This window comes from Canis aureus, chromosome 19 (assembly GCF_053574225.1).
Source record: "Canis aureus isolate CA01 chromosome 19, VMU_Caureus_v.1.0, whole genome shotgun sequence".
NCBI classification, from domain to species: Eukaryota; Metazoa; Chordata; class Mammalia; order Carnivora; family Canidae; genus Canis; species Canis aureus.
The window spans coordinates 4,206,290-4,222,456 of record NC_135629.1 but is presented as its reverse complement, the minus strand read 5'-3'; the positions used below and the strand labels follow the sequence as shown (position 1 = coordinate 4,222,456).

General features: G+C 43.7%; 1 protein-coding gene across 4 annotated transcripts in view; it reads left to right on the top strand.

Annotated features, from left to right (window-relative positions):
* ACAD9 (acyl-CoA dehydrogenase family member 9) overlaps window positions 1-16,167 on the top strand; it is a 49,407-nt gene that overhangs the window by 14,420 nt on the left and 18,820 nt on the right. For 2 of the 4 annotated variants that reach the window (XM_077857653.1, XM_077857654.1), the window contains exons 3-9: window positions 3,118-3,308; window positions 5,694-5,795; window positions 9,569-9,675; window positions 10,759-10,859; window positions 11,711-11,789; window positions 12,994-13,168; window positions 15,408-15,481. In XM_077857653.1, the coding sequence (XP_077713779.1) occupies window positions 3,293-3,308; window positions 5,694-5,795; window positions 9,569-9,675; window positions 10,759-10,859; window positions 11,711-11,789; window positions 12,994-13,168; window positions 15,408-15,481 (654 nt within the window). In that variant the 5' untranslated portion in view covers window positions 3,118-3,292. The remainder of the gene's footprint in view (window positions 1-3,117; window positions 3,309-5,693; window positions 5,796-9,568; window positions 9,676-10,758; window positions 10,860-11,710; window positions 11,790-12,993; window positions 13,169-15,407; window positions 15,482-16,167) is intronic. The other 2 variants (XM_077857652.1, XM_077857655.1) reach the window with 1 other exon arrangement.

The following is a 16,167-nucleotide window of genomic DNA, read 5'->3' as shown; positions in this document are numbered from 1 at the left end:
TACATGCCAAAATTATGCAAATAAAACCTATCCCAGGACACAATTGATAAAATGCCTGTTAAAGTTCAATTATTTTGAATATAAGATAGAGTCTTCATAACAGTACAGTTAAATTGTGTTATTTAATACTGAGGACCAGTTTATCCTTTACTTTTCTTGAAGAGAAATGAACATTTTATTTTTGTATTTCAAATTGAAGTTTAATTGGCATGCACTATTAGTTTTAGGTGTATAGCATAGTGATACAACATTTAGATGCATTACAAAGTGATCACCGGTATAAATCTAGCTACCTACCATGGGTGCCCTTATAAAGTTGTTACATGTTATTAACTGTATTCCTTATGTTATACATTGTATCCCCATGGTCTTATTTATTTCATAACTGGAAGTTTGTATCTTTTAATTTCCTTCTCCTATTTTGCCTATCCCTCCACCTCCACTCCCCTCCCCTCTGGCAACCACCATATTGATCTCTGTGTCTGTGAGTCTGTTTCTGTTTTGGTGGTTTTGCTTTTTAGATTCCACGTACAAGTGAAATTGTATGGTAATTTTCTGTCTTACTCATTTCACTTCATTGTATCCTCTAGATCTATTCATGTTGTTGCAAATGACATGATTTCATCTTTAATGGCTGAATAGTATTCTATTATTTATGTGTACTACATCTTTATCCATTCATCTATCAAGCGACACTGAGGTTGTTTCTGTATTTTACCTATTGTTAATAATGTTACAGTAAAGATAGAGATGTATGTATTTTTTCAGATTAGTGTTTCCCTTTCTTCATACAGATAACCAGAAGTGGAATTACTGGATTATATAGTAGGTCTGTTTTTAATTTTTTGAAGAACTTCCATACTCCCTTTCCATAGTGGGCTGCATGATTTTGCATTCCCACTAACAGTGCATGAGGGTTCCTTTTACTCCACATCCTCTCCAACACATGTTGTTTCTTTTTGATACTAACCATTCTGACATGTCTAAGGTGATATTTCATTGTGGTTTTGAATTGCTTTTCTCTGATAAATAGTGATGTTCAGTGTCTTATGTCTATTGGTCATCTGTATGTTGTCTTTGGAAAAATGTTTATTGACATCCTCTACCCATTTTTTAATTGGCTTGCTTGGTTTTTGACATGGAATTGTGAGTTCTTTATGTATTTTGGGTATTAACCCCTTATTGGTTATATAATTTACAATGCCTTCTTCCATTCAGTGGGTTACCCTTTCATTTTGTTGAGGTTCTCTTAGCTGTGCAAAAGCTTTTTAATTTGATGTAGTTCTATTTGTTTATTTTTGCTTTTTGTTGCCCTTGCCTGAGGAGACATCCAAAAAATTATTGCTCAGACCAATGGCCAAGAGCTTACTGCCTATGTTTTCTTTTAGATTTATGGTTTCTGGTCTTCTATTTCAATCTTTAATAAATTTTGAGTTTATTTTTGTATATGGGGTAAGAAAATGGTTCAGTTTCATTGTTTTGAATGTAGCTGTCCAGTTTTCCCAACACCTTTTATTGAGAGTGTCTTTTCCCTCCATTCCTGCCTCCTTTGTAAAAGACTAGTTGACCTTAAAAGTGTGGATATATTTCTGGACTCTCTTCTCAGTGATCTATTTGTCTGTTCTTATATTAGTAGCATACTGTTTTCATTACTATAGCTTTGTAGTATAGTTTGAAATCAGGGACTGTGGGGACACCTGGGTGGCTCAGTGGTTGAATGTGTCTCCCTTTGGCTTGGGACGTGATCCCGGGGTCCTGGGATCGATTCCCACATTGGGCTCCCTGCAGGGAGCCTGCTTCTCCCTCTGCCTGTGTCTCTGCCTGTCTCTGCCTCTCATGAATAAATGAATAAAATCTTTAAGAAAAAAAGAAAGAAAGAAATCAGGGACTCTGATACCTACAGCTTTTATTCTTTCTCAAGGTTGCTTTGACTATTTAGGGTCTTTCGTGGTTCCATACAAATTTTAGGATTATTTATTTTAGTTCTGTGAAAAATGCCATTGTTATTTTGATACATATTGCATTGAATCTGCAGATTTTGTTTGGATAGTGTTGACATCTTAACACTATTCTTCCAGTCTGTCAGCATGGTATAGGCATACCTTAGAGATATTGCAGGTTTGGTTCCATACTATCTCAATAAAGCAAATATCACAATAAAACAAATGAATTTTTTGTTTTCTCAGTGCATATAAAATTATGCTTGCACTTTTATGTTATGGAGACGGCTTCTTTTCTTAAGCTGCATGAACTGTCTCTGCTAGCTTCAGACTTCTGATGCTTCCTTGCATCTTTCAGCCTTCACAGAATTGAGGAGACTTAGGGCCTTGCTCTGGATTAGGCTTTGGCTTAAGGGAACGTTGTGGCTGGTTTGATCTTCTCTCTAGACCACTCAGACCTTCCCCATGTCAGCAGTAAGGCTGTTTCACTTATCTTGTGCGTTCACTGGAGTAGTACTTTTAATTTCCTTCGAAAGCTTTTCCTCTGCATCGACAACTTAGCTCTTAGGCCATTGTAGGGTTACTAATTCACCTATTTTTAGTATTGTGTCTTGGGGAATAGGGAACCCAGAAGAGAGGGAGAGAGACTGGGATTGGCTGGGCAGTAAAGCAGTCAGAACATGTACATTTATCATTAAAGTTCAGTGTCTCACATGGGTAGAGTTCATGGCACCTCAAACAATTATAGTAGTAACATTAAAGATCACTGAACACAGATCATCACAACAAATACAATAATAGTGGAAAAGTTTGAAATATTGTGAGAATTACCAGAATGTGAGAGAGACCTGAAATGAGCAAATGACAGTAGACTTGCTTGTCATAGGGTTGCCCCAAACCTTCAGACTTGTAAAAAAAAAAGATGCAGTATCTGTGAAGTGCAATTAAAACAAGGTATGTTTTGTCATCTTTAGTTTCTTTCTTTGCTCACTGTTTTTTGTTTTGTTTTTTTGCTGTTTTAATAGTTTCCAGAATACAGGTCTTTTACCTTCTTAGTTAAATTTATTCCTAGGTATTTTATTGTTTTTGATGCAGCTGTAAATGGGATTGTTTTCTTAATTTCTCTTTCTGATAACTCATTATTAGTGTATAAAATGCAACATTTTTTTTTTTACAGATTTGATTTATTTATTCATGAGAGACACAGAAGGAGAAAGAGAGGCAGAGACACAGGCAGAGGGAGAAGCAGGCTCCATGCAGGGAGCCCGACATGGGACTCAATCCCAGGTCTCCAGGATCACACCCTGGGCTGAAGGTGGCACTAAACCGCTGAGCCACCCGGGCTGCCCAAAATGCAACATTTTCAATGTAAATTTTATATCCTTCAACTTTACTGAATTCATTTTTTTTCTAATAGGCTTTTGGAGGAGTCTTTAGGATTTTCTATGTATTGTATCATGTAGTCTGCAAATAGTGGCAGTTTTAGTTCTTTCTTACCAATTTTCATGCCTTCTATATATTTCTCTTATCTGATTGCTGTGGCTAGGACCTCTAGTACTATGTTGAATAAAAGTGCCAAGTGTGGACACCCTTGTGTTGTGCCTGATCCTGGGGAAAAGCTCTCAGCTTTTCACAGTTGAGTATGATGTTTCCTAAGAGTTTGTCATATGTGGCCTTTATTATGTTGAGTTAAATTCCTTCTATACCTACTTTGTTGAGTTTTTATCAGAAATGAATGTTGAATTTTATTAAGTGCTTTTTTTTTTTTTGCATCAGTTGAGGTGATCATGATTTTTAACCTTCTTTTTGTTAATGTCATGAATCACATTGATTTTCAGATGTTGAACTATCTTTGCATCCCCAAATAGATCCCATTTGATTATGATGAATGATCCAGTTAATGTATTATTAAATTCAGTTTGTTGATATTTAATTGAAGATTTTTACATCATTTTTCCCTCAAGAACATCTAATTTTGGTGGTGTCTTTGGTTTTAGTCAAGGCTTCTTAAGTGGGAGTAGAGCATCCTATAGAGCAGTGTTTCTCAACCTGTTTTTCATTATTGTCCCTCCCCACCCCTTTTTTAGATATTTTCCCCTATTTACATCTCATTCATGAAATTTTAATCCTACAGTTATACTATATATCTGTATTATTTGTATATTTATATTTCTCTTCTCTGTACATTAAAAAATATATTTTTTGTGGCCCCACTCCAGAATCAGTTTTTATTACTTTTGACGGTGGTGTTGCCCTTGTTGAGAATTCATAGCCTAGGGGCTAATTCTTCTTTACTAGCAATAGGTTGCTCGTTGCTTTTCTGCATGCCGTGCCCATTGCCCTCTGTGTTTAGTATGTTGAGGCAAGGACATGATTCCGGTCTCTCTTACTCCATCTTGGTTGGAAGCAGGGGTCTCCCCAGATCCTGACCGTTTCTTATTATACATACTTTGCTGTACAGGCCAACCATTCCATTCCAAAGTAGTGACCCAAGAGAAATTAAAACAGCTGTGTAAAAAAAAAATAAAAATAAAAATAAAAAAATAAAACAGCTGTGTAAAAACTTGAATGTGAATGCTCATAGACCATCTCAATGTCCATCAAAAGGTGAATGGATAAACTGTTTTATACCCATACAGCAGAATACTGAACAATAAAAGTATTATGATAAAGTATTGATACATGCAGTAATATGGATGAATCTCAGAATCCTACTGAATCAGAGAGCCAAGATCAAAAAAATACCTGCTGTGTGTTTTAAAATTCAAAAATGCAAACTAATCTGTAGACAAAAAGGAGATGATTAGTGGTTGCCTGGAGATAAAAATGGATTGAGGGATTAATCGCAGGGAGCCTGAGGAAAGTTTTTGTGGAAAAGGAAGTTTTTATTATTTGGTGGGAGTAGTTTCATGGGCAAACATGTAAGAACTCAAGAAATTATATATCATAAATATGTGGTTTATTATATGCCATTTGTATACGTCAATAAAGTTGTAAAAGGCAAATAAAAAAATGAGAAGTTTGGACTCTTGGGGAATGCATATTTCTCATTAGTGACCCACGTGCATAAAAATTCCCAAGCATAGGTTACAGTGGTTTTTAAAATTTATAATAGTAGTGAAGTATAATATGCTGACAGTTTGAAAGAAGACTTTAATTAACTTGATTCAGGCAAAGTGTGTACATACAAGGTATATAGTTACAGACCTGATGCTAGTGATTGCTCCGTTCTGCTCTGATGGATGTGAGTTAGGTGTTAAGCAGATTAAATTGTCCTCAGAATCTGTGGGCTAGGGTGGAATAGTCCTAGTTTCTGAAAACTAGGAAGATGTTATACCTACCTGGCAGGTATTACCACAGTTTGGCTATTTAGGCTAACATTTTAGGACAGTTCTGAAAGTTGCATTCTTATTTTCTAATTTTCTAGAAGGTAATGGTAAGTTAAAAATTCAGATATAGTATGCCTTCAGAAAAGTTTATATTGTATAATCTACTGCAATATTACACAACAAATACACTCATGTGAATAGCACCCAGGTCAAAAAACAGAGCACTATCTGGTATTGGCCGTTTTTTGAAATATAATGCTGACTAGGCTGTTTAGGAGAAATTGAATACATGCTGAATAACTGACTAGACATGTCAGTTTTGAACCTTCTGTTCCTGGGATTGTATGCTATATAAAAATTGTTTACTTTTATTTTTGTAGACATAGCTTATATTTTATTTAATCAAAAGATTTCCTCTTGGCAGTGGACTCTGAAAGAATTGACCGGGAGGGAAAAATCCCAAATGAAACATTAGAGAAGTTGAAGAACCTGGGGCTTTTTGGGATGCAAGTCCCAGAAGAATACGGTAAGTAAAGGAAAACACCACCCTGCTGATTTGGCTCTTAAGAAAGCACTCCATATTTATCCAGGAAAGGGTTCTGTTAGGAAAGGTGGTCTTTAAATGGAGTATATCCAGGATCAAAGTATAAAACCACTGGAATTAATAAAAACACACATGGACCAAATCGAGGGTAGTATGGACTAAGGGACAAATGAACGGGAAGAACTGTTGGCCTGCATTTTGTTCATTTGGCATGGATAGACCACCGCAGGATGTCTGTGCTCTCCAGGTCCCCGGGGATGGTGGAAAAGGGGGTGTGTATAACCTCAAAGCCATGTCAGGCAATTGCAGTGTCCTCTGCACTGTGAGGCCCTCTGGTCTCCACAAAGGAATTGCTCCAGAGATGCAAGCCCTTTTTGTTGGAGGGATGACTGTGGGCTGAGAGCTCAGGTGTCAGGGTCTACCAGTCTGCTTCCTCCTGGTGCAGAGGAATAAGGCACATGGCTGTAGGACACATGTATTGAGGTGGGAGATTGGATCTCTGAGAACATTGGAGCAGGGCCCGTTGTGCTCTTACCTCGTAATCCCAACATCACTGTAGTGATGTTTTTACACCCCAGATGAAAGACCTGGCCTTTCTCCCCAGGATCCCAGTGTGCTTCTGCCTTCTTAGACCTGGCCAATCACTACCACTCACTGTCTCGCTTCTGCCTAACCTGGAGTTGGTCATCTAAATTCTGTGGAACTACGGGGATGCAAGAAGTAGGGCTGGGGCTAGAGAGAACAGGGGCAGAGAATGTGGCACAGGAAGCCGAATGTAGTCACACATGGATCCACGTGCACACACACACACACACACACACCATTTAATTTTACTCTCCGTCTCCTTTGACATAAAAGTGTGGCTCTGGTTTCCTAAGCCCATACGCCCACACGCTGCACCACCCATTGCTCTATGAGCCCTCTGCTGGAGGTGTCTCTGGAGCCCTCTCACCAGCTACAAGTCAGGTTTGCGGGAAAGAACTATTGATGGTGCTTTAAGGGGTTGGGCCTATTTCATACCTTTGAGCTGGTCATTTGGACATTTAATATTTTGGGTGTTTTTCCAACCAGGTTGTGAGTTAGGTTTTGCAAAGCAAGACAAAGAAGTCAGGAGCTCTTGACATTCTGTCTCCCTGCTTGGTTTATCTTCAGAGACTAAAGTTAGGTCTGTGTTGTTCCTCCCCCACTTTTGCAGCCAGGGTTGGGAAACCCTCAATGTCTGTAGAATAAGTTCCCACTGATATGCTGCCTGGAGCTGATCCAGTCTGAGACTGAATGTGAACATTTAGGACCAATTAGTACATGCCTGACTTGATTCTGAGTCATATTTTGATTAGGTTACATCTTAGTTCATTTGGATGTTTATTGCAGCATTTTAAGCTTTTAAACAATGTACCTTACTTGCATTTATGATCTACCTCTCCTCACATTTCTAAATGTGTAAAAGCAACACTGCCCCATCTGCAAGAAGACAAGAAACTGTCAGTGCTGCTGCCTCCCCTCCTGGTGGAACACAGTGGCGTGAGCCCCCATAGAGGAAGCTACACGTCTTGTGTTTCCTTGCCCAAAGCTGCATCCTCTGTGTGCAGCATGGAGACTGAGCTCTGCCCAAATAGCCGAGGCTCGTCCATGTCCTTGCTCACGGGGGACAGGGAATTGTCTGCCCTACTGTGTAGTCCACAGTGAACGTTAGAACAGAATGAAGGTGGGGGCAGAGCCAGAGAGCCATGGTGGGTCTGTCATCAGCTTAAAACAAAAAACAAGTGCTTGGAGCAAACAGAAGTGACCCAAGAAAGCCTCTAGGACACAGCCAGGTTAGCAATAATATATATTTCCCCTTCGGAAGCATTTTTAAATTACCTCTTCATTGGTGAAAAATACTTAATTTTTCCTGCAAACACTTTGTGTCAGTTTGGGCTACATCTTTCTCCATCTGCATGTGTTTTGTCCCAATGTGTGGGTGGTGTGTGTTTGTTGGCATGAGATGATACAACTCTGCACCCCTTATTCTTGTTTTCTGTCCTACTATCTTCTGTGAAAATGTTCTTTCTTTCCTGAGATAAGTTTGGGGCTTTTTCACCTTCCTTTTCTTTTCCTTTATCTTTTCTTGAGAAAAGAGGACAACAGCAACCTTTTGTTTGTGCCCCAAAATTTGGGGGGAAATGTTCCCAGTCTGGAGCATTCTAAAGGTCCCGGAAACCACCATCCTGGGAAATGGAGGCCCTTTTGGCAACCAAGCCTGGATTTTCTCCCCAGGTTCCCTGTGTGCGGCTCAGTGTGTAGTTCCCCTCAGCTCCTCCCAAGCTTGCAGTCTCCACCTGCTTGTCATCTGTCCTCATGTGATTGCTATTCCTCCATGATTCTGGTGATACTTCCATTAGTGGAGAAGCATCGGAAAGTTTTTGGTTTCTTTTTTTTAAACAGTACTGCCTCCCTCAGGATACAAAATAAGTAAGAACAAAAGTGTTTCGTTTTACACTTTCGTGTAAAGGCAGGGGTGGGACAGGGGGAGAAATGGGACGCTAAACCCAGGGGACTACACATCAAGCAAGGCCATCCTTCCCTTTATGTGTCAGTGGAACCCCCTGCAGTTGGGCTGTGCAGTGGCTCCAGGGACCCCACTTGAATTTATGGCGCAGTTCTGCTGCTTGTTGGCCATATGACCCTAGACCCTACTTTATCATTTTTAAGATGTGCAGAGTCCACTCAGCTGCCTCTAGAAGTTGAAGATTAAATGCAAAATATGGGGCACCCCGGTGGCTCAGCAGTTTAGTGCTGCCTTTGGCCAGGGTGTGATCCTGGAGACCTGGGATCGAGTCCGTTGGGCTCCCTGCACAGGGCCTGCTTCTTCCTCTGCCTCTCTCTCTCTCTCTCTCTCTGTCTCTCATGAATAAATAAAATCTTTAAGAAAAAAAAAATTTTAATGCCAAATACATAAGCCCTGTGTTTTTTTTAATCTTTGTTGTCTTCCTAGAAAAGTGATTTCATTTTTTCTTTTTTTTTTTTAAGATTTTATTTACTTAAGAGAGACAAAGAGCAGTGGGGAGGGGCAGAGGGAGAGAGGAAGAGAGAAGCAGACCCTGCACAGAGCAGGGAGCCTGATGTAGGACTCAATCCCCAAACCACCTGAGCTGAATCACACTTAACCGACTGAGCCACCCAGGCACCCCTAGAAGAGTGATTTCTCTCCAGGTTGATTTACCTCCCCAGAGAATGTTTGGCAATGTCTAGAGACCTTTATGGTTATCAAAACTAGGGGAGAGGGAACTACTGGCATATCGTGGGTAGAGGCCAAGGATGCTGCCAAATGTCCTACAGTGCATTGGACAGTTCCTCACAGCAAAGAATAATCCATCCCAAAATGTCAGTAGTGCTGAGTCCAAGAAAACCTGTCCTAGAGCCCACTGGATACCAGGAATGGTATGCCAGACAGCTGTCAGGTTTATAAAGATTTATATCCATGACAGAAGATATTCACAACATTTTAAATGATTTAATATGTGTGAAGGTACTCTTTTTGTATTAAATATTATATTTTTATGATAACATGCTTATATGCCTAGAAAAAAATCTAAAAGGGTATGCACAATGCTCTGATAAATTTACAGATAATTTTTGTTTTCTTTATACTTTTCTGTACTATGGTTTCTTAAAATGGTGATGTGGTGTTAACTTTATAACAGTCAAGCCCTTCGCCTTTAATTGGAGGAACTTGGGTCTGGACCATAAGTAAAGCTGATCTGTTCCTTCCCTAGGTGGCCTGGGCCTCTCCAACACCATGTATGCACGTCTAGGAGAGATCATTGGCCTGGATGGGTCGATTGCTGTGACCCTGGCGGCGCATCAGGCTATTGGCCTCAAGGTCAAGTGTCTAGGGTTTCCATCTGATGCTTTCTGAAGGTCTGGAGTCATGTGGTGGTATGGGAGCAGGAGGCTTGCTCACTTTTACCAGAACGTGAATTGGGCTTGCTGTCTCAGGGTCTTAGAGGGGGGCCCTGCAGCACTCCCCTATGCACCTCCTCTCCCCAGCCACACCTGGAGATACATGGCCCCCACACAAGCAGTATCGCTTTGATCACACTGTCCCTTCCCTTGGAATCATCCTCCTGTCCCCATTGCCTTTTACCCATCCTTCAAGATTCACATCAGATGCTATTGCCTCCAAGGAGCCTGTCTTCACCTTACCGCTGGAAGCAAGCCTCCCCTGCTGAGCTCTTGAGTCATGAGGGGCCTGAGTGTCCTTCCTGCTGTTTGTGTGCATGTCTTCCTTACCCTTGGGCTTGGAGCATTTTAGGGCAGGTCCATGGTCACACAGCTTTCAGTGACCATCTCATTACTCAAGGCTGGCTCTGCTCACGCTAGAAAGTGAACAGTATGCCTGTCTTCTCCACCCCCCCCCCACCACCCACCCATCCCCGAGCACTTGCTCCCCACAGTCATCCAGTGAAAGAGCAGACTTCTCCTCATGGCACTGACTGAGAAGGGGTGGGACAGTTCTGACACTGCCTGTGCACTTTTATCCTAGGTGTGGCTCTAGCATTCCTGTGTCTTCATGTATTGTCATCTAAACACCCCTCCCGTGGGTAGGATTATCCCATGTGGAGTTGATAGGATGGAGGCTCAGAGGAGGGACATCCTGGCCCCAGTTTACCCAGCCCGGAAGCGGAGGAACAGTGATGACAATCCTTGAGTCAGACCCAAAGCCATGCTGGTGCTCCAGGCCCAGGCCCCACTGAAGCGTGCACTTCGGGGTGGCTCCTTAGCAGCCTGACTCCTCAGACCTGTCAGCAGCTCTCCATTTCCCACTTGGGGCTGCTGGCTCTGCGCTTGGGGTATCCCTCTCCTGCATGAGATGTTTGCTCCAGGAGGGGTTGTGTTCTGTAAGCACCTTTCACACATTCTTTTCTCCCCACAGCTGATAGTGGCCTGTGTGTGTTTTGTTTAGGGGATCATCTTGGCAGGCAACAAGGAGCAGAAGGCCAAATACCTGCCCAGACTGGCATCGGGGGAGCACATCGCCGCCTTCTGTCTGACAGAGCCAACCAGGTCTGCCCCTTGGCAAGAGGTGCCACATGGCAGCCTCCAGGGCATCTTCCAGGGCGCCCTAGGATGAGGGTTGTGGGTTTTGGTGAATAGGTGGTCTTTTCTCTCTTCTCTCCTTGAATCTGCTAGAGAGTTGACTCAGCAACTTTTCTTATCAATTCTCTTTACCTTATTTCTCTGTCTCAGACTTGAAATGAGATATGAACCCAACAGCACCCGTCAAATAATTGCTTTGTGGTCTGAGTACACCTTATATAGGATAATGCATTCAGGCTTCCAAGCAACTTTGCAGATGTATAGGGCTGGCAGTATTGTCCATGAGCAGGTTAGGAACTGAGGTTCAAGGAGGTCATATCATCAGCCCGAGGTCACACAGCCTGCTTAGGACTTAGGACTTTTGACAGATCCATTACTTGGACCGTGCTCCATCCTACTTCCCCTCACTTGGGAACCGAGGTTGCCCCACACTCCTCCTCGCAGGAGCTCAGATGAGCCCATTCTGCATGCACATTCCCAGGTTTCAGCCTAAGGCCAGATTGTTTACACTGCCGCTCTTTCGTGTGATGAAGCAGGGACCCTCAGATCCAGCCTCCTGCTTGTCTTCATAAATAAGGTCTTACTAGAGCACACTATTTGTTCACAGGGTGTTTGGCCCCCTCATCCACAGTGGCAGGGTTGAGCAGGCAGGCAGACATCCCATAGCCTGCAAAGCTGAATACATTTATTATCTGGCCCTTTATTTTTAAAAGTTTGCCAACCCCTGAGTTAAAGTACCAAACCCTCCATTTTTAGCCCCAGAACTGTTCTCCATCCCTGGCATCGCTCTCCTCAATTGCGTGTTTCTGTTCCCACAGTGGCAGTGATGCGGCCTCCATCAAGACCAGGGCCACGCTGAGTGAGGATAAGAAGCACTACATCCTCAATGGCTCCAAGGTAGTTGTCTGTGGCCTGCCGAGCATCTTAGCTATGGCCTGCACTGCGTATTGACCACTCCACACGCCTTGGGCCCTAAAGCACATGCACATCATCTCTTGTATGCTGTTGAGGCAGCTCTCAGATGGATGTTACTCTCTCTCTCTTTTTTTATAGATTTTATTTATTTATTTGAGAGAGTGCACAAGCTGTGGGGGAAGGACCGAGGGAGAAGTAGACTCCCCACTGAGTAGGGAGCCTGATGCAGGAGCTCGATCCCAGAATCCTGGGATCATGACCTGAGCCCAAGGCAGATTCTTCACCAACTGAGCTATCCAGGCACCCAGATGCTATTCTCTTTTTTTGGAAGAAGATACTGGCTCAGAGAAGTAAAGTGTCTTGCAAGCATCCTATGTCTGCTCAGTGGCAGAACCAGGATTGGAAGCAAGTTGGAAGCAAGGCATTCTGGCTCCAGAGTCTACATGCTGATGCAGAATCAGCTACCTCCCTGAGCTACTGTTGTGTGTTCTTTTAATTTATTACACAAACTTTCAAATACATAGAAAAGGTTAGTGTAATGAACTTGCACGCAGCTGGCACCAGCTTCAGCAGTTAACTAGCTCCTAACCCACCTTGTTTCCTTGCTCAGCATCCCTGCATCACATCCCTGAGAGTTTCAACACATCTCTACAGGATAAGACTTAAAAAAACAAAGTCAAAATGCCATTAACACATTTAAAAATTTATCATTTCTTTGTGTAGTCAGCATTCCAGTTTCCCTGGTGTCTCATACCTTTGTATTTTCCAACAATTTGCTTGAATCAAGAGCCAAATAAGTTTCATACATCCCAGTTTGTTGAAAAATCCCTTTATCTCCCCCCCACCCACCCACCCTTCCTGTCTCCTTATTCCTGCCCGCCTGCTTTGCTTTCTTGAGGACACGTGACTCCTTGATTCTAAGAGCGTGGACTGTCTCCGTACCATTGGTTTCACGTCTGTGCACACACACAGACATTGTGCCTCTTGGGGAAATCCTTGATCTGGGGAGACTGGGTGAGCCCCTGTCTTCTGTCCACACAGGCTTGGCTTTTCCAGCACCAAGAGCTTTACGCTTCTGGCCTGAGGTTTGACAAGCAGCTGGGGTGTCTCTTGGGAAAGGGTGGAGCTGAGATGTGGTGTATGACAGTCCAGTTTTCTCCAAACCCCTTTTTCTTTCTTTGCTCAGATCTGGATCACCAATGGAGGAATCGCCAATGTTTTTACTGTGTTTGCAAAGACACAGGTGGTGGATTCTGACGGCTCCGTAAAAGACAAAATCACAGCACTCATAGTAGAGAGAGACTTTGGTGGAGTCACTAATGGGAAACCCGAGGATAAATTAGGCATACGTGGCTCCAACAGTAAGTAGCGGGGGGAGGGAGCACCCGGGGGGGCACCCCTCAGCCCAATCCAAATTCAAGATAAAATGAGATGTAAATAGTTTTGGTTCCACATAAGCATGTCAGCAAAATCACATTAAGAATGCCATGGTAAAAAAAAAAAAAAAAAGAATGCCATGGTGACTCCATGGCAGTGTGGAGGAGCTCATTGAAGCTAATTTACTCTATCAACACATGGTTGCTTGTATCCCCCTCCATGCAGCAGGCATACTAATCTCCATGTGAGCTCATTGCAGCCTTGTGGAGCACTTTGTCCCATGGGGGAGGCAATAGTGGACACCAAGGAGGCAGAGGGTATCCGAGGTAAACATTTCACTGCAGGACACCGTATCTTTCCTACCTAGAACCTCCTGCCTTTTGCTCTCCCTCATACCCCTGCCCCCCCCCCCCCCCCCGGGCCCACCTGCAGCTCCTGGACAGCACTTGGTCCCCTTGAGGCTGGTGTCCTGTAAGTGGCTCTTGTCCTGACCAGCACTGTCACAGAGTCCTCACAAGACTCTGCCTCTTGGGGCTCCTAGTTCAGATCGTGGGGTATCTGTGCTGCAGGGGACTGTCTGCTGCCCTTGGTGCCTCCAGACCCGCTTCTGTTTGCCATCCCGTCTTGAGATCCTGGGTTCTGTATGGCAATATTTGCTACCTCGGCCTGGTTCGATGGGGTCAGAGGACCCTGAGCACTGACTTGGCTCCAAGAAACTCCGTGACTTCAGACAAGCTAGTTTACTTTCCTGTGCTTCCTTTTCCTCACCTATTGCAAAGAGGTGATAACGCACATAGCGATGTGACCTGGGAAAGGAGTGTTTGGATGCCTGTACAGTGCTTTCATGCACATGGAAGCAGGTTGTACCACCAGACTGTTCTGCTTATTCATACGTAGAACATTCCAGCAGAGGAAAGAGTGTTCTCAAAGGCCCAAGATAAAGAGCCTGGTGTGCTGGTGAGAAGATGGTCAGTGTGACCCAGGTGAGGGGGAGAGCAGGGTGGTAGCCCTGCACCACTGCCAGGGCAGTGTCCATAGTGAAGTCAGGGTAGGTGCTGCCCCTGGGATGCAGCAGCCCCACAAAGAGTGGATCGAGTGGCCCAGGTGAGGTCAATGAGGAGGGTCCTCCCCACACAAAGTAGCCTGTGAAAGAATGAGAGCCACTAGGACAAGGGCCTGGCCCTGTAGCCCATGTGTCATAAAAAAGGAGCCAGCAGCCACCGAAATGATTTCATTATATTTCACAACCAAGCTATTGGAATAGAATAGTCAGCAGACCTGGTTGCTCACACCTAGCTTGCTTGCTGTTTGGCTCCTTTTGAGCCATGACCTTTGTCCTGAGTCTCCCTTTACTCCAGTGTTAAGTTGCCAGGAGTTGCAGTCTTGATGTGACAGCATGTGAAGACATGTTGCTACAGAAAACATGGTGCAAAAGTCCCCATTGCCTCCTGCCTCTGTCCTTGCCACTGGCACCTTTCCCCTCTCTGCCTGCCTCTGCACACTAAGCGCTTCCTTACTTCAAGGTCTGCCACTGTCACCCTGTCTGAGGATCCACCCCAGCGCTTATCTGAGAGGGTGAGCCTTTGTCACCCTCAGTCTGCAGGTGCTGGGTGGCCTGCTCCGGGCTGTGGTTGGATCCCGATCTGCTGCATTTGTGTACCGTGCTGGGGCTTGTTCTCATAGCAAATCACAGGAGCGTCTGGGGCCTGAGCCAGACCACCCAGCACTGGGAAGGCCACGGCTCGTGTCAGGTGGGTTCTGTGTCCCTGGTGACAGCTGGAGGGACAAGGCAGGGAAAGGCAGTTTGCTTCCACAGAGGCATAGTGCAGGGTGTGACTACATCTGAGTTAAGTGGGATCCATCCTCCTGTTGAGTCCAGGGACCTCAGAAAGTCTGTGCCATCCACTTTCATGGTTCTTCCTCTGGCTTGTGCTCCTCCTTCAAACTTCTGCTGAGTGTCCTCTTAGAAAAGCCTGATGGAAGCCCTTAACAAAAATACTATTTACTCTCTCTCTGACCTCTGTCCCCACTCTATTTCTATTTGTAGTACTTAGAACATCCATCATGTCCCTAGCAAAATATGAGCTCCATGTGGACAGGACCTTTGTCTTTCAGTAGCTGGAGAATGAGTTGAATGAATGAATGAATTACATTTCATGCCTATTGATCAAGTGCAAGTAGTCTGTACTCATTACATAAGGCTTTCAATTTCATCTTTTTCAGCTTGCGAGGTCCATTTTGAAAACACCAAGGTGCCCATCGAAAATGTCCTTGGAGAAGTCGGAGGCGGGTTTAAGGTGCGTTTTAAAAGCAGCCCCTGTGAGGACAGCGTGTGGATTCATGGTACAGCTTGTGGGCCCCAACTTCCTGTCCCATCCCTGCCTGTAGCTGACCAGCGCGTGCTTGCCAGATGACTGTGCAGAGTTCTTCGATGGGAAATTAACAGAATGGAAAAGTTGGCTCCCAGAAGAGGGAGTGTGTCATCTGTGAGGCTTCCTTTGCCTTGAGCAGGGAAAGGATTCCTCTTCCCGATGAGTGAAAGAAAGCAGACCAGTGGGCACTGAAGCAGCTCAGGTTCTCTGAATGCACAACCCTGGGTCCTGAAGCCCTTCCCTAATTTTTTTCTTGGAGTTAGATTATTATTTTGTTTAATTGACCTATAACTCCCATCACATAAATACACAATTTTTAAATGTACTCGGCATTATTTAGTTTATTCACTATGTTGTACAACTATCACCGTGGCCTAATTCTGGAACATTTTCATCCCCCGAAAGAAACCTTCTCATTTCCCAGTCTTTGGCAATTGCTACTTTACTTTGTTTCTGTGGATTTGCCTATTTTGAACATTTCATGTAAATGGAATCTATATGCAATCTTCTGTGTCTGGCTTCTTTCTCTTAGCATAATGTTTTCAAGGTTAATCCACGTTGTAGCACTTGCCATTCCTTTCTGTAGCTGAATAATATTCCATTGTAGGGAC